The sequence below is a fragment of the Neovison vison genome, chromosome 6 (genome assembly GCF_020171115.1).
Source record: "Neovison vison isolate M4711 chromosome 6, ASM_NN_V1, whole genome shotgun sequence".
NCBI lineage: Eukaryota > Metazoa > Chordata > Mammalia > Carnivora > Mustelidae > Neogale > Neogale vison.
In genome coordinates, this window is record NC_058096.1 from 118,270,816 (window position 1) to 118,295,684 (window position 24,869).

At 39.4% G+C, this 24,869-nt stretch overlaps 1 protein-coding gene across 2 annotated transcripts in view; it reads left to right on the forward strand.

The window, feature by feature from the left end:
* Positions 1 to 24,869, forward strand: part of PCYT1A (phosphate cytidylyltransferase 1A, choline) — a 51,729-nt gene that overhangs the window by 3,454 nt on the left and 23,406 nt on the right. Inside the window, exons 1-2 of one of the 2 annotated variants that reach the window (XM_044252100.1) lie at positions 1,114 to 1,230; positions 18,641 to 18,767. In XM_044252100.1, the coding sequence (XP_044108035.1) occupies positions 18,651 to 18,767 (117 nt within the window). In that variant the 5' untranslated portion in view covers positions 1,114 to 1,230; positions 18,641 to 18,650. Of the gene's footprint in view, positions 1 to 1,113; positions 1,231 to 18,640; positions 18,768 to 24,869 lie in introns of those variants that run through there. The other variant, XM_044252101.1, reaches the window with a different exon arrangement.

Genomic DNA, 24,869 nt, shown 5'->3' on the forward strand with positions numbered 1-24,869 from the left:
CCTATCCATTGTTTCTGCTCTGCTATTGCCATCTTACACCTTACACAGCTTTTTAGGTGAAATGCACATTCATTTTCTCCTGGGTCTGCCATGTGTCAGACACAGTGTCCAAGTTGTGTATGAAATCGGTCCTTCCTTTGAAATTTGGAGATTATTTTGGTTACTATCCAAGCTCCCCCTCTCTTTATAGTGATGTTCCCCGTTGTAGCCCCTGGCGTCTTCCCCAGCTAGCAGCCCTTATTGGCAGCACCTTAGTTTCCAAGCCACGTTCAAGTAACTATTTGAAATTCAAAAGAGAAAGGGTTATAATTTAAATCCTGTTTCTCCCTGGGGGCTCCTCAGCACAGTCCTGAGTGTATCCACCCACTTTTCTTCTCAGCCACTTTCAAGTCAAGCATGTAGACAAAAAAAAATTAATAAGTATATTTAAAGTTCTTTTACATTCTTCTCCCTTAACATTGGGTATTTGCTTGTCTTGCATCTGTGGAATCAAAAGTGATCCCTCCAATGGTTCATTCTAGCAAAGGAAAACTTTTCTCTACCAGATACCCTACTACATGTGGTTTCCTACCAGCTGGCCTCCCTTGATTCCGCTCCTGCTCAAATAGACCTCGGCTGATAATCACTTTTCGGTGAGCAAACCTGGGTCAGAAATAACGGAAACGAGGGTTTTGGACAGGCTACAGGTCACCACAAGGCTGGGCTGACGGACAGGAATTCTCCCTTCGTGACCAAGTAGGGCAAAGTTGGCGCTAGGGTGAAGCAGCCGCGGTCCGAGGGGTCTCCGGCGGAAGGCGTCACGGCCACCTGCCCTGCGCCAGACGCCCGGGACGGGGCGGAAAGGCCGGAGAGGGCAGGTCCTTCCCGACTGGCAGCGAGCACGCGCGACAGTCCACGGCCGTAACTCCCCACGAGGAGGCGTCTTCACCCCAAACTCCAGTTCCGCATGGCGACTGGCCCTTAGCCACATCATCTCCTGCGTCCGGCGTTCTCTATCCAGCCACGCCATCCCTTTGGAGGGCGGAACTACTGAGTCAGGGGTCATGGTTTTCAGGGAAATGTCGTAGTCGGATTGACAAGAAGGCGGGCAGTAGGCGGGACTTCCGGGCCGCTGTTCCGTCAGCTGCCTTTCCCGGGCGTCTCCCCGCAACCTCTTCAACTTCCCTCGTCCGTGACGCGGCGCCCGGGAGAAAGCTGCGGGGACTCGGGCCCGCGGAGCGTGAGCTGCAGGTGAGGATCCGGTGTGTGCAGCTCCTCGCGGCTGTCTCTGAGAGGACAGGCTGTGTGGCTAGGACCGCCAGGAGACTGACTGAAGACTGGGTCAGTGACAGCGAGAGGAGTGCGAGGAGGGGTTACGAGGCTGCTGTGACCCTGGGCAGTGACAGCGAGGGGACTGTGACCGAGAGGTAGCTGCTTGCGAGGAGTGTGCGACCCAGGAGCGGTGAATGCGAAGGGACTCTGACCTCGGAGAGCACGAGGCGGAGGCTGCGAGAGGACTGTGACCGAGAAAGTCTGAGACCGTGCCCCGGAGGAGACTCCGGGTAGAGGGATAGTGACTGTGCAGGGAATCCGATCTAAGGGAACCTGAAGCAGCGGCCGGGGGCGGGGAGAGGGGGCGGATCTTTGACTCAGGAGCAGTAACTTTGAGGGGCTGACTTGGACAACAGTGTGGGCTCGGTGCCTGGACGTGGTACTGCAGGGTTGTGTTGGGCACAGGGTGTGGTTGAGCGGTCATGACTGAGCAGAAGGTGTGTAGTATAAAGAACGCGGGTCTGGGTGGCACTTATCCGACCTGAGTTTAACTTTATGGACAAACGTCTTGTGGCTGGAAAACTTACCTCAAAGCCCAGCTCCAGTTTTTTTTTCTTTCTTTTTAAAAGATTTTATTTACTTACTTGATAGTGTCATTGGGAGAGGGAGCACAAGAGGGAGAGGGAGCATCAAGGTTCCTGCTGAGCAGGGAACCTTACTTGGGGCTCGATCCAAGGACCCCGGGATCATAAACTGAACCGAAGGCAGACTCATAAGGCCTGAGACATCCAGGCACCCTATCAGCTCCAGGGTCTTCTTCAGTGAATGGGAAGTTAGGACTAATGTTTACTAGACTAGGGGTTCCATGCTATTATTGGGTTATGAAATCCCTTTAGTGGATAGCACCTGAATTTCTTTTAATGAAATACAATAGAAATTTTCAGTGTGTTCACATAGTATTGTTTCATGAAACTTGTTTCAGTTATGTATGTATGAGATGGTGATGTAAAATTGATTTCATATATCCTAAAATGTATGAAATGTAGTAAAAATGTTTAAACTCAGTTTATTTCCGAGTTTTCTTTCAGGTCTAAAATGCCATGATTCTTTGTTTAGGGGACTGTTTAGAAGTTCAAAGACTGGCCCTACTGCTGGGGCAGGGGTGAAGGGGGATAGGCTTCATCAGATTGACTTAATTGGAGAAGGCTTCCCAAATATAATTGAGGTGACTGGTTATGACTGAAGATTGAAACTCAAGATCTCAGTTGTAGAACCAGAACTTAACATATTGAAATAGGGACAGTGATATTTATAGAAGCAGTGAGGATATAGGTGTTTGTGATAGGAAAAACTGCTAGGAGTAGACATTGAGAAAGGGGAAGCTTTGAGGTGGGTAGGAACAAGACTTAAGAAGGGAACTGAAGATAGAGACAGAGAACATTCTGCCAATACGGACTTCAGGGTTCTTTTCAATCTTGATATTTAGTGATTCTGTAAGCACCATGAATTGCTGGTAAAAAGATATTAGTTGAGAATGGAATTGGTGCAATAATCAGTAGTAAGCAGATGGTGACCATAATGTGGAAGAAAGGATGATGCTAGGAAAGTCAACAGTGGTGACTAGAATACCATATGGGAGAGGCTTTGGTGTATTTAGCTGTCCAGCTCCATGATTTATGTACTAGAGGCCAACACTGGCAAACTAGGAATAATACCATGCTGTGAGTAAATTCAGATGATGTTTTAGCTGGTGGTTTTATTCCCTACTGATCCCCATTCCTGAGGGCTGTTAGCAATGCAGATGAAATGAACTAAAGTGAGTTTCACTATCTCCTCTCTACAAACTTTTGTAGAAGGTGCTACTGATTGTACCCCCAGTGATTTTTTTTTAAACAATATTTAATAGAAGAAGTTTGAGGGGCGCCTGGGTGGCTCAGTGGGTTAAAGCCTCTGTCTTCAGCTCAGGTCATGATCCCAGAGTCCTGGGATGGAGCCCCGCATCGGTCTCTCTGCTCAGCAGGGAGTCTGCTTCCCGCCCCCCCGCCCCCCCACCTCTCTGCCTACTTGTGATCTGTCTGTCAAATAAATAAAATCTTTAAAAAAAATAGAAGTTTGAGGTAATTTTAGCCTATCTGATGCTGCAATTATCTGATAACGTAATAGGGACCCTCACCTCCTACACACATATACTTTGTGATAGAGGAAGGTAGTTCAGAAAGTTTCTTGAATGGTATGGTATTGAGTTGTGAATGATGGGGGAGAGGCTTTGTTTAGTCAAAAAATGGCTAGTTAAACCTTTTTCTAAAACATTAGATGTTTACTTGGCTTACACTTATACATAACTGAAAGGAACTACTCAAGAATTTCTGTAACAGAATACAGTTGACCCTTGAGCAACACATGTTTGAGCTGCATGGGTTCACATACACGTGAATTTTTTTTCTGATAAATACAATATATACTATAAATGTATTTTTTCTTTCCTATGATTTTCTTTTTTTTTTTTTTTTTTCAAGAGAGAAAGGGGGAGGGGCAGAGGGAGAGAAAGAATCTTAAACAGGCTCCACACTTAGCTTGGAACTGAAACGGGACTTCATCTTACAATCCTGAGAACATGACCTGAGCCAAAATCAAGATTCAGATGCTTAATTGATTTTCTTAAAAAAAAAAAAAGATTTTGTTTATTGATTTATTTGAGAGAGTGAGAGATCACACGCAAGAGGAGGAGGAGAGGAAGAAGCAGACTCCTTGCTGAGGAGAGAGCCCAATGTGGGGCTCGATCTTAGGACCCAGGGACCCTGACCTGAGCCAAAGGCAAACACTTAACTGATGGAGCCACCCAGGCCCCTCAGCCCCCTTATGATTTTCTTAATAACATTTTCTTTTCTTTAGCTTCCTTGTATTCCTTGTCAGAATATGGTAAATAATATGTATAATATACAAAATATGTTAATCAATCATCAGTGTTTTTGGTAAGTCTTCCAGTCAGCAGTAGGCTTGTTTTGAAGGGTCAAAAGTTATAAGCAGATTTTCAAGTGTGTGTGTTGGGGAACAGTGCCCCTAACCTCTGTGTTGTTCAAAGTCAGTTGTATATGCTTCAAGATAACTGACTTAGAAGACATTTAGGCTTGGAGACCGCAGCACTGCCTCTGGGGTCCTTTGTGTTTGTTGAATGAAAGGATTCTTTTGACCTACACTGCTTTGCAAATTCCCTTCAAAAACCAGTGTAAAGGCCTGATTGATAAAGAATGAACTTTATTCCTTTCTTAGCCTATGATTTTTCTTCCCATAAATAGGTGAGGTTTTGTTTTTCTTGGGGTCCTTGTCTTTGGATATGTGATCCCTTAGGGAGAATAATCTAGTCAGAGTCTTAGATTTAGAAATCCCAGGTTACTTACCTGATGTTAACACTAACTCACTCTGTGACTAAGGGAAGAACTATTTGCTTTCTCTTGTTTTAGCTTTTCTGACTATGGCAGTGGTAACTTTTTCTGCTTAAACAGTTTTTAATCATCAGAAACATAGGCATCCTCACCAAATTTTGTATATAGTCTCATGGAGTTTGTAAACCACCTGACCCCATTCATGATTCCCCTATGGAGCTGTCTGATCTATAGGTTAGACATGATTCTCTGAGGGAGCTAAATAATTTTTCCATATTATAAATGCTGATAAAAATTGATTTAAAAATATTTATAGAAAAAGCAAGCATAATAATTTGCTATTGTTATTAATGATGAGTAATGACAAAATAGTAATAATTATAATTTTCTTATGCTTTACTTTTCATGTATTTGTATAACTGATCTGAAGTCAGATCATTTGGCTTTTCTACCATTAGAGAACTCCCTCTCTATAATTCAGACAAGAAATTCAGGGAATATACACATTTTTACGTACTCTATTTTGCGGTATGTGCCATAGCTCCACTTCAAGAAGAAAAAAAAAAAAGAACTGTATGTGAGTCTCTAAAAAATATTTGGCACTATGTTTGTTTACATACATTACTTCATTAATATAAATAATTTAATTGCTTGTATTTTACTATTTGCAAACCAAATTAGTAGGTAGATATATACCTGGACTTTTTTGGGTTTTGTTTTGTCTTTTTTTCCCTTTCTTTTGATAACTCTATTGTTAAAAGTTACATTAGTTTGAAGCTTTCTTTATTAGTTCTAGAATGACTGCCAATGAGCGAGGGATCCCCTGGTCTGCCAGGCTGTTATATCACACTCACAACTATTTGCAAACCAATTTTGAAGTGAAGGCCGGTAAAAAAATAGTGACATATGGTCTTTGCTCTATGCTTGAGAACAAAATGGGTGTGTGGCACTTAACAGAAAATAGGTTTTTTGTTTTGTTTTTTAAGTAGATTTTCTTATTTTAATTTAAAGGAAATTATCCTATGTGTGATTATCTTTGTTTATTTTTTGGCCCTAGAGTAGAAATCTTAATCTTTTTTTGTGCCATGGGCCCCTTTGGCAATATGGTGGAACCTTGTGGATTCCCTTTTGGAATAATATTATTATACCAAGCAAAGAATTAAATACATAAAACAAAAAGGAAACTATGTTGAAATAAAGTTACCAAAATGCTTTTGAAATGTGGGATATGAGAGACTCCTGGGTGGCTCAGTCATTTGAGTATCTAACTCTTGATCTCAGGATTGTGAGTTCAAGCCCCAAGTTGTGCTCCATGCTCAGTGTGAGGCCTACTTAAAAAAAATAAATATAAAATAAAATGTGTAATATAATACTATATGTGCTTTTTATTAACATCATAAGTAATGTTTATTATTAGTGGATCTTACAGCCATAATAATTTAAAAATGATCATATGTTTAAATAGTGTTTCAAGATATTTTTAATAAGTGTGATGTTATCTGAAAGTATCTAAGATTTCTATTATTGACAATCTATTACTGTTGTAGCATATATTCATAATTGAAGGAAATTGTGAATTTGCCAGAGGTTAGTAAAAATGAAGATATAATTTTTTTTGGTCCAAATTCCAGACTTCCCTGAATCTGTCATAGACCCTGTCTTAGATATACGAATTCCATAACCCACTCTAGGGAAAGCACAATCTAAACACAGTGTTTACTCACTGAATTTTGTAGTGGAATGGTGGGAGAGCAAAATTATTCAACCATAAAAATTAGTACAAGTGTCCCTTGTGGTTTTTAGGATAGTCTCTTTTCTGAAATATTCTGTTGTGTGGTGAGGCCCAAATACAACCTTTATTTTGTTCTATGGTGAACCGAGGGTCTGGCACAGTGTAAGTGCCCACTCAGTGTCTGTTGAATAAAGGTTTCTCTGAAGAAATTAGAGGGAAGAGATCGAGTTCAAAACTAAGATCTTAGATGTGGCAATTTAGTAGCCTCAAATATTGAGGCATAACATTGAGCTCTGGTTTAAAACTAGTCTGTTAATGTGGTTATATTGTGGTCTTTACATTATCATTTAGAATTTCCCAAATCAGGCATACTTATGACTTATTCTATATAGTGTGGTAATATATACAGATTAGTGACATAAACTGCAGTAGTCCTATATCAGAAAGATACAGTATAATTTCTTGAAATCATATTCCTAGCACTGACTTCTACTTTACTGTTTGCATAATCTAGGTAGGATTTGCTATCTAATTAATGATAAAACTGGTTCTTTCTTCATTTAGTATAAGAGATGGCAACTTTCTTGGCAAACTTGGCAAATTTTTTTTCAAAAGGACCAGATAGTAAATATTGGATAGTAAATATTGAACTTTACAAGTCATACAGTGTCTGTTGCCAACTACTCAGCTGTGCAGTTATAGCACAAAAGCAGCCATAGACAATACATCAGTGAATGAGCATAGTTGTGTTCCAATAAAACTTTAATTTCAAAAGCAGTCAGTGGGCCAATTTTGGCCTGTGGGGTCTGCTGGTTCTTGAACCCAGTCCCTCCTCCCCACTGTGGGTTAAATATATCTTCCCTCCAGCTTCAAAGGTCTTTGCACAGGGATGACATGACTGCATTCTTCTCTTTGGAAAGGCCTGAGTGTATAGCAGATTACATGATTAATGCCAAGAGTATTAGATGCACTTTGACCTAGAAGTTCACAGAGCTTGCCTCTTTTTTTTTTTTAAACATATAATGTATTATTAGCCCCACAGAACTTGCCTCTTAAGAGCACCACTTTATTAAGCTCCACAGTGGTGGAAACAGGTAAAGATCCCAAGTATAAAGTATGCTTGCTCACTCAGCTTTGGAACTGGACATTGGTATGCCAATAGGAAGTTACTGAGCATATGGTTTTACTGAGGAAGACAATGTCCCAGAGACGGGAGAAGCAGGAATAGAATGCAAAGGAAAAATTCATGTCTCCTTTTTTTGCAGATATTTCCCTGTAGTACTCTGTCAAATTTGAATTCAGTTTTTGAAACTTGAAGAATGTATGTGCTTGCAGTTTGCTATTACTTAATTTGTTGCATAGGTTAGGAAGCATCTTGTCCCCCTGAGATGCTTACTAGATCTCTTAGTAATAAGGAAGTAGAAAAGAAGGCGTGGGGGTGAGAGTCCTTAAAACTACAGTTGCAGGAGATTGTCATCTTTAAAACACAAGCGTATGCATACCAGTACCCAGATTTTGTCTCCCTTAGGACACATAGATTGGAAAAATACTTTACTAGGTTTATCCTCAGTTATCTTCTCACTGCCACCCTTCCCACCTCACACACATTTTCACTTCTCTGTACTTTCTTAGTAGCAAAATTGATGCATCCAAGCAGGCATTTATTGAAACATTGAAGAACAAGGCAAGCAGTGTGTTCTGGGAGGTGAGTCAGCAGAAATGGAGCCAGATTTTGTGAATCTGAGTAAAAATCACAGGCACAGATACGACATTCTGTATTTTGAAAGCAATTTAAAGACCCTAATTTGCTTAATAGGCATGGTGGTGGTCTGGTGGTAGTGGCTGTTATGTCTATATTTAGATTTGTGCATTAGTGGGGATTTTGGCTAAAGATAGGTTACTAGGGACTGTAAAGGTACCAATGTTAGATCAGGCCTTACACATGCTATCAGCTCCCTTTAGCTCTCTTTTGTTATAATTTCATTTTACAAAGAAACTTTTTTGTAGGATAAACTGCTAAGGAAATAGGAAGCCTTGGCACACCCTAATGAGTTGAAGACAGAGGCTCTGTATCCTATCTCCAACTACTTTCATTCTGACTTATCCTAGCTTAATTAATACGGATGCTATGGCTGGAAGCCAGGATCCACCTACAGGTAATTCTCCACTCACCATCCCCATTCTGATCTTACACTATATTGGTTCTGAAGAGGTACCGTCTTTTTCCAACCTTATCACATTCTGGACAGCCTGTTATGTTAAGGCAGCCATGATGTGTTTGGTTTTTTTTCCTCGCTTAAATGTAGATGTTTAAAGCTACCCCCTTTCCCAGGGAAACCACTGTACCTTAATGGTGTTGGTTGATTACAGAGGTATAGTTATCATAAACGGAGAGTTTGGGAAGTATTGTTCCTCATTGTTGGAGGAACGGGGCAGTTGTGAATGTAGTAAAGGTGATGTGGTTTTAGGAATAGCAAAGTTTCAGTATAACGAACTAAAAGCCAACATGTATTTACTATTCTGAGTATGCTCTCATCCTCCCACATACCTTTTCTCAGTGGCAAATATGGTATGTCAGGCATCTTTTGTAACTTCTGGGGAACTGGTAATTTTTTCCAGTAAGGCACTAATAGTTAAATTATTCTATATGCTTTCATGGTGTGTAAGTTAGTAGATATGAGGGAACATGGGGTTGGTCTAAGAGAGATCCAGTGGGGCACCTGGGTGGCTCAGTGGGTTAAAGTCTCTGCCTTCGGCTCAGGTCACGATCCCGGGGTCCTGGGATAGAGCCCTGCATCAGGCTTTCTGCTCAGCAGGGAGCCTGCTTCCCGCCCCCCCCCACCCCTTCCTGTCTCTCTGCCTACTTGTGATCTCTGTCAAATGAATAAAACCTAAAAAAAAAAAAAAAAGAGAGAGAGCGAGAGCCAGTGAAAAATGGTTTCTTTGGTGATCTGTAGAGTCAAAGTTTAAAAAATAATAGTAGTTTTTGGGGCGCCTGGGTGGCTCAGTGGGTTAAAGCCTCTGCCTTCAGCTCAGGTCATGATTCCAGGGTCCCGGGATCAAGCCCACGTCTGGCTCTCTGCTCTGCGGGGAGCCTGCTTCCTCCTCTCTTTCTGCCTGCCTCTCTGCCTACCTGTGATCTCCTTGTCTGTCCAATAAATAAATAAAATCTTAAAAAATAATAATAAAATAAAATAAAAAATAATAGTAGTTTTAGAGGAAAAAAGGCATGAGAGTTAATCTTACTATGATTTCAAAATTCTTTTAGAGTTATTATTGAAGAATGTGATCTTGGTGTTCTCCATTTCCTCAGAAAGTGGATAAGATACAGAAGTGTTTTACATTAAATACCAAATGTATTCGGTATATTTGTTTCAAATCCATGGGATCTTAAGACCTGAGTTTCAGTCTAATGTGTAATGTTCAGTTTAAAGTGTAATGTAAAATACAGTGTAATATACAAAAGTCATCTTTAGAAAATAGAAGAACTGTATCTAAGCAGATAAGGAATGGTGTAACCAGATAAGGAAAAATACTTTTAACTAGGTGGGAGCTTTGTTGTGCCATCTTTGATACGCTTATAAACTGACAAGAGCTTGACTCCTTTCCATCAAAAGAAAACAGTAATTTATAAGTGCTTTTCAAAATTTCAAAAGTGGTTTTCTATACTTAGCATATTTATTCAAATAGTAATTGAGTATGCCTACTATGTGCCAGAGCTCGTTGCTAAATATTAAATGCACCAACTGTGATTTTTGTGGTTACAAGTGAGGAGAAACCTAGTTTAACTAATTTAAGCAAAAAGGGGAATGAGTGTATTGGTTGGCACAGTTAGACAAGGATCTAAATTCTCCCCATCATCTGCTTGCTTTCTGTGTGTCAGTGCTTTCAAAAAAGTCTCTCCTCCTGGTGGTAGGATTGCCACTAGATTGTCACAGGATGCTTCCAAAGGCATGTCTCTCTAGGTTCAGGTCCCCAAGGAGAGGTGATAATCTTCATCCAATCATTTCCATCTGGTAGGTTCTGAAAAGCACTCTGATTCAACTGACTTAGGTCACCTATTACTGTCCATTTTCCCTCCCTTCTCCACTCTGTGGCCAGGGGAAGGTGATATGCTGATTGGTTAAATTTTCATACATGTGGTCTGATAAGATTTGAGGTTGAAACTTACCAAATAGACCAAATGAAAGTGAGCCCATAAATAAAAATGGGCTCTTTTCAGAGCAGGAGGATTGAACAGTGGGAAGACAAACAACAAATATCTGCTACATAAGGGAATTTATAGTCTAATTTCTCATTTGATCCTTAGCATGATTTAGAAATTAAGTATATTTTATTAGAGCCTTCCCTAATCACATAGATAAACTCTTACCTAGAGTTAAGGTACTGGAAGGAGCTAGAATTAAATCCCAGTTTATATGATATGATTCATAGTCTAGTGTCCTTTCTGCTCTTCTACTCTGGCCCAAACCAAAATAAGTCTCCCAGAGTTCTTGAGTATTTTGCTGTTGATAGGCCCAGTGAGAAGGGAGCCCATTGTTTATGAAAGATGAAATTAAATTCCTGACAGTGTAATACATGGTTCTGATTAAATTCTTGTATGACCATTTTATATGCTAGGCAGCATAGTGGTGCTGTTAAGTCCACAGACCCTAGAATCAAAATGCCTAGGTTCAAATCCTGTTTTTGCCCTGTCCTAGGTGACCTTGGTCATTTAACTTAACGGTGCCTCAATTTCCTCATCTTCAAAACAGGGATAATAGTATTAACTTATAGGATTGTTGTGAGGACTAAGTTATTTAACATATGCAAAGGTCAAAACTTCCTGGCATGTAGGAAGTGTGCTAAATAAATGTTAGCTATAATTATTATCATCACTATTATCATAAGCTTTGGTATTGCGATAGAGAAATGTGGGTTTTGTGATAATGCAATAAAACAGATTTACATCTGATTGAATACTAATCATTAAGATATTTAAATATATTCTCTATTCTGGGTTGTTGCTTTTTTCCCCCCGTAAGATTTTATTTGAGAGAGAAGGAGCGTGTGAGAGAGAGTGCGAGCAGGGCGGAGGAATCTAGTGGTAGGTCATGTTGGTGTATGGTGACATACCCTGGTTAGTATTTTCAGCAGTGACCTGGATGGAGATGGATTATAGACTTCATAAAATTATGGTAAATAGCAAATATTATAGATGGCATTCAAGATTTGAAATTATTTTAACAGATTGGAATAAGCAAAAAGATGAACCAAGATGGACTTTAACAGAATAATGACCAACAAAATGAATAAGTATCTTTCTATACAACCTCTGCTTGGATGTCCTGGTGTGCCAAAGTGAAATGCCTCTTGAGGTGACCCAGTCCTGTTTCGCATAACTCTTATTCCTAAAAAGGTTTTTATTAAGTTCAGTTAACATTTATAACTCTTCCTCTTCCATCCAGTGATCCATTTTTTGTTGTCTGAATGTTTGCTCTATCCAACATGACAGGCATTCAAATATTTAGAGATAGTTACCAGGTATCTTCTTGTAATAGTATGGTATTGTTTTGTATTATATGTTGTAGTGGTTAGGAGTTTGTAGTCTGCAGCCAAGTTGACTGAATTTGATTCCCAGCTTCACTACTTAATAGCTGTGTAGCCTTATCATCTGTGCCTCAGTTTTAATGATCAATTGCCATCTCTGTCAGGACACGACACCATGAAAGGTAGAAGGCTCCCTGCTTAGTGGTGAATCAGCTTCTCCCTCTGCCCTTCCCCTAACCCCCTCTCTCTCTTTCTTAAATATATAAATAAAATCTTTTTGAGGGGTGCCTGGTTGGCTCAGTGGGTTAAGCCTCTGCCTTCTGCTCAGGTCATGATCTCAGTGTCCTGGGATGGAGCCCCACATTAGGCTCTCTGCTCAGCAGGGAGCCTGCTTCCCTCTGCCTACTTGTGATCTTTGTCAAATAAATAAAGAAAAATCTTTAAAAAAAATCTTTTTTTTTTTTAAGTATCCTTTTCATAATAGTAATCCTAGGGGGGAAACTTGACAAACTCATTTTGGATATAGGGGATACACATGAAGGCAAACTTTAAGGCAGATGATGACAACTACTACTACTAAATAATATAGCAGCTATGCTTACAAGTACTTACTTTGTGCCCGGCACTGAACTAAGGCTTACATGGGTCACTCCATTTGAATCCCATTTACTGGGTGATGCAACTCTGGCAATTAAGGAATTTGTCCAAGTTCTTATGGCTGGTAGGTAGTAGAGAAGGGATTCATACTTAGGTAATCTGATTTTAGGGCCTGAACTCTTAACATCATTATGCTATGCTGATGGAGTGAGGTTAAAATTTCTGTATTTCTTAAAATGGAGCATGGATAAAAATACTGAGAAACACTGCCTTAGATATTTGATTAAGGGTGCTTATATAAGGCAGATGGAGAGATTTTGTTAGATGTACTCAATTGAAATACAGGTAAAATATACTAGTATTACTGTTATTTACCAAAGGGCTTTATAACATGTTCATAACAACAGTAACCACTGTAACCACAGTAACCACTTGATCCCTTCCATGTTTGTGAATTTTACTTTAGCTTTAATAAGCTAATCATACAAATCCTTTCTCTTGCCTTGAGTCCTCATTGTGATATTTTATATTTTTTGTATGACTTTTTAATCTAGTGGAATAGAATGGGTATCACAAGGTCCAATTACCCCGGTACCAATTTAGTTTAAATATATTTAAACCACACTGGCAGTATTTTAACTCTTAGAAGGCGAGCCTTTGCTTCTTTATAGTATGATAATATCCATCATGTGTTTGTCTAATTAAGTTGAATCATATGACAAGATGGTTCAGTACTTTAAGAAGTAAGCAGTTAGAAAACAAAGCAAATCTCATGTTACATATATTTTGCCACAGTATAAAAAACAAACAGACAAAAAGGTAAAGCAAAGTTGAAGTCGGGGAGGGAGGGATGGATTCTAATGTGGTATGAGGAAACTTGAGGGTGGTAGTAATGTTGATTATCTTAATTTTGATGATTCAGAGATGTATAGATATGTTAAAACTCATTAAATCATACACTTTAAATACAGTTTATTATCTCAATTATACTTCAGTAAAGCTATAAAAATATTATTGCACATATATCCTTCCACTCTCCCACCCCTGACAAAGAGCAAAGACTTCTGAAGAAATTCATATAAACATGTCTTTGGATGTGTTAAGTATTTTTCTATTAAACATTAAGGAATTTTAACTTGAAGTTATAGAAAATAATTGTTGAAATCCAATATAACATTTATTTATTTATTATGGTACCCTTAAAACTGTTTTTTATCATGAATGGAAAGTACAGGTGCTTTTACAATGACACCTATTTGTAATGTCAGAAGAGGGAAGAACAGAGATGAAAGAATTCTTTTATTTTAAGATTGTATTTATTTATTTATTTGACTGAGAGAACACAAAGAAGCAGAGTGTCAGGCAGAGGGAGAAGAAGAGCCCAACACAGGGCTTGATCCCAGGACCCCAGGATCACGACCTGAGCTGAAGGCAGATACCCAACCAACTGAACCACCCAGGTGTCTTGAGATTAAAGAAATCTTTATTGCTTAAGTTTAAAGTTTACAAGAAAATCCTAGCAAAACTATCCAATAGGAAAGATCTACACATCTGTACAGCTGACAAATTGGGCTGACTCTGAATGAGACCAATAGCCACATCAGTTCTATTCAATTGGTCCTGAGACCTTGTTTACCTTTAAGTACTGTAACCTTTTCTTCTACTGTGCAGTTAGGACTTAAGTCTGCAAGAACTTAAGGGACTCATGCTATAGAGAGAATGTTCTTGACATAAGTAGCAGTATTGATGAGACAGCTTCTTTTTTAAAAATCTTGGATTTCCGGGAGATAGAAGAATATAGTGGTAGCGACTTTGGAATTAGACAAGTCTGGATTTAAATCCTGGCTCTTCCATGGCTAGCTTTGTGATCTCTTGGATAGGTTACTTAGCTTCCCTGTTCCTTAATTTTCTCATTTGTAGGTTGGGGCTAATAGTACCTGCATCTCATGTCATAGGTTAAATGCATATAAACTACCTAGCATAGTGCCTGGCACATAGTAAGTATTCAAAAAAAGAGAGCCATTATTATGACTGATGCTGTTATGATCTTACTTCCTTGTAAGGTGTTTAGATTACTAAAACATATACTTCTTGGAATATTTGTATCATTCATACTAATTCAAAGAGTTAGGAAAGAGAAGGAATCAATTTCTAGAGGAACTGAAAGACAGTCTTATATGAGACTTATATGAGTGGAAAATTGTTGCAGAACATTTAAAAAAAGGCACCTGGGTGGCTCAGTGGGTTAAGCCACTGCCTTCGGCTCAGGTCATGATCTCAGGGTCCTGGGATCGAGTCCCTCATCGGGCTCTCTGCTCAGCAGGGAGCCTGCTTCCTCCTCTCTCTCTCTGCCTGCCTCTCTGCCTACTTGTGATCTCTGTCTGTCAAATAAATAAATAAAATCTTTAAAAAAAAATAAAATAAAATAAAAAAATAAAAAAAAAATTTTTTAAAGATTTTATCTGTCAGAGAAGTGCAGGCACAAGCAGGGGGGAGCAGCAGACAGAGGGAGAAGCAGGCTCCCTACTGAGCAAGGAGTCTGATGTGGACTCGATCCCAGGACCCTGGGATCATGACCTGAGCCGAAGGCAGACGCTTAAGTGACTGAGCCACCTAGGTGTCCCTGTTAAAAAATGTTTTAAAAATTGAACTTTTTATTTGAAAAAATGTAAAGTCTATAGAAAAGTTATAAGAATATTAAAATGAACTCCTTTATGCCCCATCTAGTTTCATAGATTGGTAACATTTTGGCCTATTTGCTTTAATTTTTTTTAATTTAAAAAAATGTTTATTTTGAGAGCGCACCAGTCGGGGTAGGGACAGAGGGAGAGAATCTTCAAGCAAATCCCCTATTGAGCGTGGAGCCCGAGATTGGGGCTCAATCCCAAGGCCTGTGAAATCATGGCCTGAGCTGAATCAAGAGTTGGATGCTTATCTGAGAGCCACCCAGGCGCCCCTACTTTACCATTGATTTTTTAAAATGTAAGATAGTTTACACAATTTTCTTCTTTCTTCTCCCCCTCCTTCTCATCCTCTTCTCCTTTCGTCTGCTGCTTCTGCTTCTGTTCTTCTGCTTCTCCTGCTTCTGCTGCTGCTGCATCTTCTGCTTCTCCTCCTTTTTCTTCTGCTTCTGCTGCTTCTGCTTCTTGTGCTTCTCCTTCTTTTGCTTCTGCTTCTACTTCTGCTTTTCCTCCTCCTTTCTCTTCTGCTTCTCCTTTTTTTTCTTCTTCTGCTGTTTCTTTTGCTTCTTCTCCTCCTCCTTCTTCTGCTTCTCTTCTTTTGCTTCTTCTTCAGCTTCTGCTTCTTCTTTTGCTTCTGCTTCTCCTTTTCCTGCTTCTGCTGCTTCTTTTGCTGCTGCTTCTGCTGTTTCTTCTGATTCTGCTGCTTCTACTACTACTTCTGCTTCTACTACTACTTCTTCTTATCCTGCTTCTGCTACTTCTTCTGCTTCTGCTGAGGGTTAGTTGCAGAAATCATGACCCTTTTCCCCCAGGTTCTTCAGCTTTTTCTCCTAAAAACAAGGAAAGTCTTTTACATAACACAGTGTAATTATCAACTGTATTTTAACATTGATGTGTATTATGATTTGTTACACAGTCCGTATTCAAATTTTACTGATCATCTTTTTTTTTTTAAAGATTTTATTTATTTATTCAACAGACAGAGATTACAAGCAGGCAGAGAGGCAGGCAGAGAGAGAGGAAGGGAAGCAGGCTCCCTACTCAGCAGAGAGCCCGATGCGGGACTTGATCCCAGGACCCTGGGATCATGACCTGAACCGAAGGTAGAGGCTTAAACCACTGAGCCACCCAGGCGCCCCTACTGATCATCTTAATAACTATCCTTTATAACAATTTCTCCCCCAATCTAGAAATGAAATTTAGTTGTCTTTTCTTTGGAACAATTCCTCAGCCTTTCATTGTTTTTCATGATTGACATTTTTTGAAGAATAACTGGCCTGTTGTTTTACAAAATGTCCTTTAATTGAGGTTTGTTTGCTTGTTCCTCATAAACTCATACAGGGTATGCTTTTTGGGGTAATATGTCCTCAGTGCCTCAAATCAGGAGGCATTATTGGTGATGTTAATTAACTCTGATCACTTAGCAAAGAGATTTTTTCACTCTAAAAGTAACTCTTTTACCTTTGTAATTAATAAGTAATCTATAAGGGTTGCTTAATATACTTGGAGATGTAAGGGCCTACTTAGCCAGAGCAGCCCCACCTTGGTAGAAGAGCCATTTTGTTGTATATTCAGTGAACTTAGATTGACCCTGCCCCCCAGAGGAACTCACTTACAAACAGGTCTGGGAAACTGGTAAAATATGGCCGACCAGCCCCTGATAAAAGGGCCCATATACCAGGACGTGTCAGGTCAGGGATAGATAACAGAGCCCAGAATGCAAGTATGAGTCAGGCCAGGTGGAGACATCCAATCAGCAAAGCACACATACTATCTCCCTGACTACCAGAGTGTGGGCCCCGCCTTTTGGGCACCTTTTGGGCGCCAGTTCTGACCAAGGTGATAGGCTAGTTCAAATAGCTACTATAGGGTGAATTGTAATTCAGTTGGCCACCCGTGTGTGACCTAGCATGACTGTGCAGCTTTCTCTGTGTGTTACAATTTCATTGGCCACCTGTGTGAGACCAGGCTCAACCACATGGCCTTTGCTTTATAAAAGTTAGTCTGTAAGGCAGGGAGGGGTCGCCTTCTCTGTAAGAGGTGGCCCCAGCCAGTGGGTTTGGGATTAGTATAACCTTTGGATATTTTGAAAGAAAATTTAATAAAAATAATGAAGAAAAGCTCTCATCATCATTAGAAAACTTGTTAAATGTATAATACCCTTATTCCGTTTTAATTTGGGTTTGTGATGAAAGGAAGTTTCTGGGTGGTGTTCATCTTTCACTTTAGACTGTGACATTTTTCATGGCAGCCTAATACTTAGCCAGGACTCATGGGTGTCACCTTTAGTCTCTAAGAATTAGGTCAGGTTTCCTGTAGATCTTGTCGCATTGCCACTTTAGCTGGAGGAAAGAAAGTAAAGCACAATTGCAGTTGTTTAAATGAACATCTTATTCAGGAGAGGTTATTAGAGGCAGTGAGGTGGAGTAAAATGTCCTCATTCTGTCTGGCATTTGTTTTGTTTTTCATCTCTGCTCTAAGGATCTTTCTTCTACCTTCCATGGTATCATGTCTTGGCAGAGATGGCAATTGAACATTAAAGTTCTTCTATCCCCAATTTCTGGCTGATGCCTAAAATTACATCATTATTAAGTTAACTTATTTGTGCAAATTATGATACCCAAGAAAAATGCAGATACCCTTGCAGGGTGTAGGAGAGGTAGCATAAGCCAACATCTAAACATGACACATCATATATTTAGAACTTTTCTGTGGTAGCTAGTTGCTAGAAGCTCTCTCTGCTAAGTGAGACACTGGGGGCAAAGAGAAGCTTGGTGGGGTTTTAATAGTTTAATAGTTGGGGGCTCTGAACAAGCTTACAGTGCTGACTCTAAAAGAGGAAGGGAAAATGGGTATTGGAAAAGTAAGAGGAAGGACACTTAAAAGATAAGTACACTATACAATTTTCATAGCTCTAACCATGTGGAGTGGTCTGTGAAACCTACAGAGCATTTATAATTTTAGAAAAATCCAGCTTTGTTAAGCCAGGAATTGGTGATTGTTGTCTCTTTTTAAAAAAGCTCTTTTTTTCCCCCATCTGCACCAAAAACGTACCTTTCACACTTCCTTGTACTTGTTATGTCTCCAGATGTCCTAGGGATGTTATAAGAAGTGGTGGTAAAAATCTGTATAACTAACTTTCTCCAAGTTATTAGAAATTTTATATTCAGTCAGGATATGGAATTAGCAATTAGTATACAGGCTACATTGGTCAGGGTAATAATTTCCAAGGTCAGGTGATTAATTGTGGCTGTTGTTCCAGAGAGGCATTTCAGTATTTCTACTAGAGCACATGTTTATTGAAGCTTTGTTGTTTTTGCCAGATGCATTTGGCTCATGTTGTGAAATGTGTGCTATGGAATTGATCTTTTGCTGAGTGTATCTCTGTTAACATTTCTGAAATACTGGTGACAGACTTTTTCTCTACTTCAATGAGAAAAAAATTCTTTTTCACTTTCTATGACCAGTTAAAAGAAGATGGATGCACAGAGTTCAGCCAAAATGAACACAAGAAAGAGGAGAAAAGAGGTACCTGGACCCAATGGGGCAGCAGAAGAAGATGGAATTTCTTCAAAAATGCCACGCTGTGCAGTTGTAAGGAAGAGATTTCTTTGTTGAACACTTAACCTGGCAGGGGGAGGGTAGAAACTGATAAAAAATTGATGATATCAATATGACAACTCTTCTTAAATTATGGAAAGAATGAATTGTGGAATAATATTTTCACAGTTGCTGGAAATGTTATGCTTTCTTTTCAAATTGTAGCTCATTGCTCAGTTGCAAGAACTTTACATTGAAACTGGAAAAAGAATGTTAGAAAAAAAAGAATATTAGAAAAATTTGGAAGTTGTATATATATTAAAGATCGAATTAAAACTAATAGAATAGAGAAATTGGAGCAGCCATCTGATCTTAGTGTCAGCTCATAGTGTTTAGTTTTCTGTGTCTTTTTTTTTCCTCCACTATTTTTCCTTCACTCTATTACTGGTTATATCTTAGATGAGAGCCTTTTTCTGTTACTGCCTACCTGCGTTCCTTTATCCCTGGGACGTTATCTCATATTTGCTAACTACTGCCAAAGCTTTGATGTTCCAAACTGCTCATCCTGTCTTGGTTTGGTACACTTCTTTAAGCTTCCCCCAAAAAACATGTCAAAAGACCACATACACAATTGAGGTTATTATTGATATATAATATTATGAAGTCCATGTTTTAAAATTCTGGTGAAAGGATTGTATGTTTCTGTGTTTTCTTTACCTATATTGGCCATTAGCCATTGATCAAACTGCAGTTTCCACTTTTAGTTCTGGAGCTTCATGTAGTACAAAGGGAAAAATATTTTTACTCTGACACAATTAACATTTGTTCCAAAGCAGTACTCTTATCTTGAGCAGTAAAAGCAACTTGATTCCCCCAATAGGAGATATATGCTTTGGGCCTGTTATTGAGGATGATATTGATGGTAGGGGCAAGTGTATTAGTTTTCTATTGCTGCTTAACACATTGCCACAAATTTAGTGGCCTAAAATATACAGATACATTATCTTATAGTTCTGGAGGTCAGAAGTCTGAAAGGGGTTTCAAAGGGCTAAAATCAAAGTGTTGATAGGGCTGGAGGTTCTAAGGGAGAATCTGTATTTTATTGTCTTTTCCATCTTTGAGAGGCTGCCCCCATTACTTTGCTCATGGTGCAAGCCAGCAATCACATTACTCTGATTACTGCTTCTATCATCACATTTCTGCTGATTCTGACTTTTCTGCCTCTCTCATTCACTTACAGAGACCCTTATGATTACATTGAACATACCTGAATAATCCAGAATAATCACCCTGTTTCAAAATCATTTATTTTTTTTTAAAGATTTTATTTATTTGACACAGAGAGAGAGATCACAAGTAGGCAGAGCAGCAGACAGAGGGAGAGGAGGAAGCAGGCTCTCTGCTCAGGGCTCAATTCCAGGACCCTGAGATCATGACCTGAGCTGAAGGCAGAGATTTAACCCACTGAGCCACCCAGGCTCCCTCAAAATCATTTAACTTAATCATATCTGCAAAGCCCTTTTGCCATGTAAGGTACAATAGTCACAGGTTCTAGAGAATAACATGTAGACATCTTTGGAGGACCATTATTCTCTACACTGTAGCAAGTATACTCAGAAAAAGAATCAGCAGTAAACAAAACAGACCATTGTTAATTTCTGAATGCTTCTCAGAGAATTGAGGTTAAGGAGATGATGGTAAGCACCAGTTCAGCAATCAGTGTTGGAGTAGGGCAAGTAATAACCAAGTAGGTGATAATTGTTGCCAGTCACAATAGCCAAGGATAGAGCAAAGGAAGCCAGTCTTAGTGGAATGGGCTCTTAAATGACTTAAATTTCTTTGGCCTTAGAATTGAGGAATTTCAGTGCTTTAAATTACTTTGCTTCATATATTCATGTCACAAATCAGCTGAATGACTTCCTACTTATTCCACATTCCTCTCTGGTACACACTGGCTATTTAGCATGCGCTAATGGTCAAAGATCCACTCACCCAACAGGCTGTACCAACCCTAGTGAGGAGTGTCTGCTAAATAAACTTGTCATCTCTGTTGTACACTTGCACATTCTATCTCTGACCCTTTTCAGCTCTGTTGCAAAAGCAAACAAGATTTTTTTTCCTTTTTTATAATAACAATTCTATTGAGATCATATAATCCACCCATTTAAACTGTACAGTTAAGTGGTTTGGGGTATATTTAGAGTAGTGCAACCATCACCACAACAAATTTTAGAATATTTTCATCACCTCCCAAAAGAGTCCCATCCCCATTCGCAGTCACTTCCCATTACTTCCTAACTTCCAGCCTCTGGAAATCATTCTTTAGTTCTCTATAGAATTTTCCTATTCTGAACACTACATATAAATGGCATATGTACAATACATAGTATTGTGGCCAGTTTCTGTTCACTGAGCATGTTTTCAAGATTCATTAATGTTGAGCATGTTTTTAAGATTCATTAATGTTGTAGCATGTATTTGTACTTGATTTCTTTTTGTTAACAAATAATATTCCATCACATACCACATTTTACTTATCCACTCATTAGTTGACATTTGAGTTGAGCAAATAAGATTTTATCACACACAGTGTGGCATGGTCAGTAGGTAATAGGAGTATAAAGATAAGTAAGTCCTTCCTTTTGAGAGATGTGAGCCTAATATGGAGCTCTATAGCTCAGAGCTCCCAAGAGTTTTATTTTTTTAAAGACTTTATTTATTTATTTGAGAGAGATCACAAGTAGGCAGAGAGAGAGAGAGAGAGGAGGAAGCAGGCTCCCTGCTGAGCAGAGAGCCCAATGTGGGACTCCATCCCAGGACCCTGGGATCATGACCTGAGCTTTAACCCACTAAGCCACCCAGGCACCCCTCCGAAGAGGTTTTTATTGTTGTTGTTTGTGTTTGTTTGTTTGTTTTTTTCCTTGAAAGGAGGAAAGAAGTTGGAAGCATCACCAAGTATTAGTAGTGGGGGTGGTGGGTCGGAATGAATTGGAAAGAAGAGAGAAAATAATTAAGGAGGAAAAATAAAGGTATAACGTTATGGCTAGTTTTGTTTATAAGTATAAGGAATTTACTGATACAGATATTTCTAAAGGTACAATCAAAAAGAATCACAAAAATATTTATGAAGAATAAGACTTTTAGCCTATTTTAATATTTATCATATGTATAAATAAATCACAAATTGGCAACAGGTCTGCTAATGGAGATTTCACAATCTCATATTGAGAACATCTATTTGCCAGTTGCTATGCATAGAGATGCAAAGATGAAAAGAGGACCTTGCCTTTAAGAAGTTCACAGATGGGGTGCCTGGGTGGCTCAGTGGGTTAAAGCCTCTGCCTTTGGCTCAGGTCATGATTCCAGGGTTCTGGGATTAAGCCCTGCATCGGGTTCTCTGCTCAACTGGGAGTCTGTTTATCCCTTTTCCTCTCCCTCTGTGCGCTTGCTCCCTCCCTCTCTCTCTCTCTCTGTCAAAGAAAAAAAGAAAGATCTAAAAAAAAAAAAAAGCTCACAGACAAATAGGGGAAATAGAATAGATAAATAAGGTACTGAATGAGGAGAGCCTGGGTGGCTGGGTGGCTCAGTCAGTTAAGCATCTGACTCTAGATTTCAGCTCAGGTCATGATATCAGGGTTGTGAGGTTGAGCTCCACACAGGCTCTGTGGTGAGCAGGGAGCCTGCTTAGAATTCTTTCTCCTTTTCCCTCAGCCCCTCCCCTGCTTGCATATTCTCTCTCTTAAAAAAAAAAAAAAAAAAAAAAAAACATACAAAATGGAAGAGCTAAATAGAAGAAAGAAGTACAATGGCTGCCTAGGGGAGCAACAGATAAACTTTGATCTCTAGAGGTGGGGACAGTGGTTTTGGAAAAGCTTCACTGAGGAGATTATTTCTGAGTTGAACTTTGAAGGATAAATAGGAATTCAAGAAACGGACAAGGGGCACCTGGGTGGCTCAGTTGGTTAAGCGTCTGACACTTGATCTCAGCTCAGGTCTTGATCTCATGGTTATGAGTTCAAGCTTTATGTTGGGCTCCATGCTGGTCATAGAACCCACTGGGGGAAAAAAAATTCAACTCCTGGGGCGCCTGGGTGGCTCAGTGGGTTAAGCCTCTGCCTTCAGCTCAGGTCATGATCTCAGGATCCTGGGATCGAGCCCCACATCGGGCTCTCTGCCCAGCAGGGAGTCTGCTTCCCTTCCTCTCTCTCTGCCTGCCTCCCTGCCTACTTGTGATCTCTGTCTGTCAAATAAATAAATAAAATCATTAAAAAAAATAAAGTTCGGGATAAAAATCTGGAATAGATAAGGTAAGCAAGAGGCTGATTATGAAGAATCTTGTGTGCTATGCTTAGGAGTTTGAACTTTATCCTGTGGATAATGTGATCAGATTTGTAGGTTAGAAGATCATTCTGATTAATTTGGAAAGGATTAGTTGAAACAGGATTGACAGAAACCAAAAGATTAGTTGTGAGATGGTTGTAATGATCCAGGCTGGAGATAATGAGAACTTAAACTACAAATTTTAAGGGGTAAAATAGACAATACTTGGACATCAGGATGTAAAGAGGTGTTAAAGATGACTCCTAGATTTCAGTCCTAGGTAGATTGTATAGATTAATCTATACTTGATCTTAAGTACTTAATCTTCTTACTTGAAGTAGAAATATAGAAAGATGAATTAGGAGAAAGATGATTTTAACTTAGTACAGGTTCAACTTAGAAGATCTAGGAGATAGCCAAATAGTGATTAGATGCATTAACTCATTGTTTACCTTCACTGAAATGGCAGTAGGAGTCGTAGAATTATTGCTTTTCTTCTTCCTTCCTTCCTTCTCACACCTCTCCCCCCTTTCCCCTTCCTCCTTTTTTTTTTCTTTTGTTTGTTCCTTTCTTCCTCCTCCCTCCCTCCCTTCCTTCCTTCCCATCCCGAGGGCATGGAATCTTTTTGCTTTGTTCCTTATGCCTTCTTTTTCAGTATTCCTCTTGACTTCACAGCCTTTCCCATAGCATTATGGGGGGGGCGGGAATGGATCTCAATAAGACCTGTTAACATTTGTGCAGCATGTTTGGGTAAAAGGGAAATGTTTCTCTGTGTCATTGTGAAAGTTTCTGCTAAAAAATGTCTAAGAATCCTTGGAAGTAGAGTATTGGGAAGCCAATATCAAGTTCTAGTCATAATCTGATTTATCGCCATTCCTCCCCCCCCCTTTTTTTTAGATTTATTTATTTATTTATTTGACAGAGATCACAAGTAGACAGACAGGCAGGCAGAGACAGAGGAGGAAACAGGCTCCCCCCTGAACAGAGAGACGGATGCGGGACTCTATCCCAGGACCCGGGGATCATGACCTAAGCTGAAGGCAGAGGCTTTAACCCAGTGAGCCACTCAGGCACCCCTCCATTCCTTATTCTTAAGGACACCAGAATCTCATCTCTTTCAGTGGAATTTCGAAGAATAGTGAGTTAATATATGTAGACATAATCAGGAAAAAGTTTCTATGAAAGCAATATTGTATTCAGAAAATCATTCATAATTTGGAGATGATTATTAATTGTTATAATAGTATTAGTTATAATTTGTATAGAATTAGAAGCGATATGGCATCTAGAATCTAATCTCTTAGATTAATACAATTTAGTTAATTTTGTTGGCATAATGAAACCTGTGTGCCATAGAATGGGAGAGAAAAGGAGCTCACGTTGATGATGACCTAAAGTTGTTGAGTGCCACTATATGTGAAACATTGCACTAGTTGCTTTACATATGCTCTTTTATTTAATCCTTGTAGCCACCTTGTGGGGCAGGTATTATATTCCATTTAAGAGAAAATGAAAGCTGTGATTTCACAGCTATTAAGTGATGGAGTTAGGATTTTTTTTTAAAGATTTTATTTATTATGTCACAAAGAGAGAGAGAGAGAGAGAGAGTCCACAAGCAGGGGGAACAGCAGGCTCTCCACTGAGCAAGGAGCCCGATGTGGGACTCAGTCCCAGGACCCTGGGATTATGACCTGAGCTGAAGGCAGACATTTAACCTACTGAGCCACCCGGGCATGCCTAGAATTGGGATTTAGATCTAAGGTTTTTTTTCGAGTTCTAAATCCATGCTCTTTCACTTATGCTTCATGATCAGATAGTTGAATGACTTGAAAATAA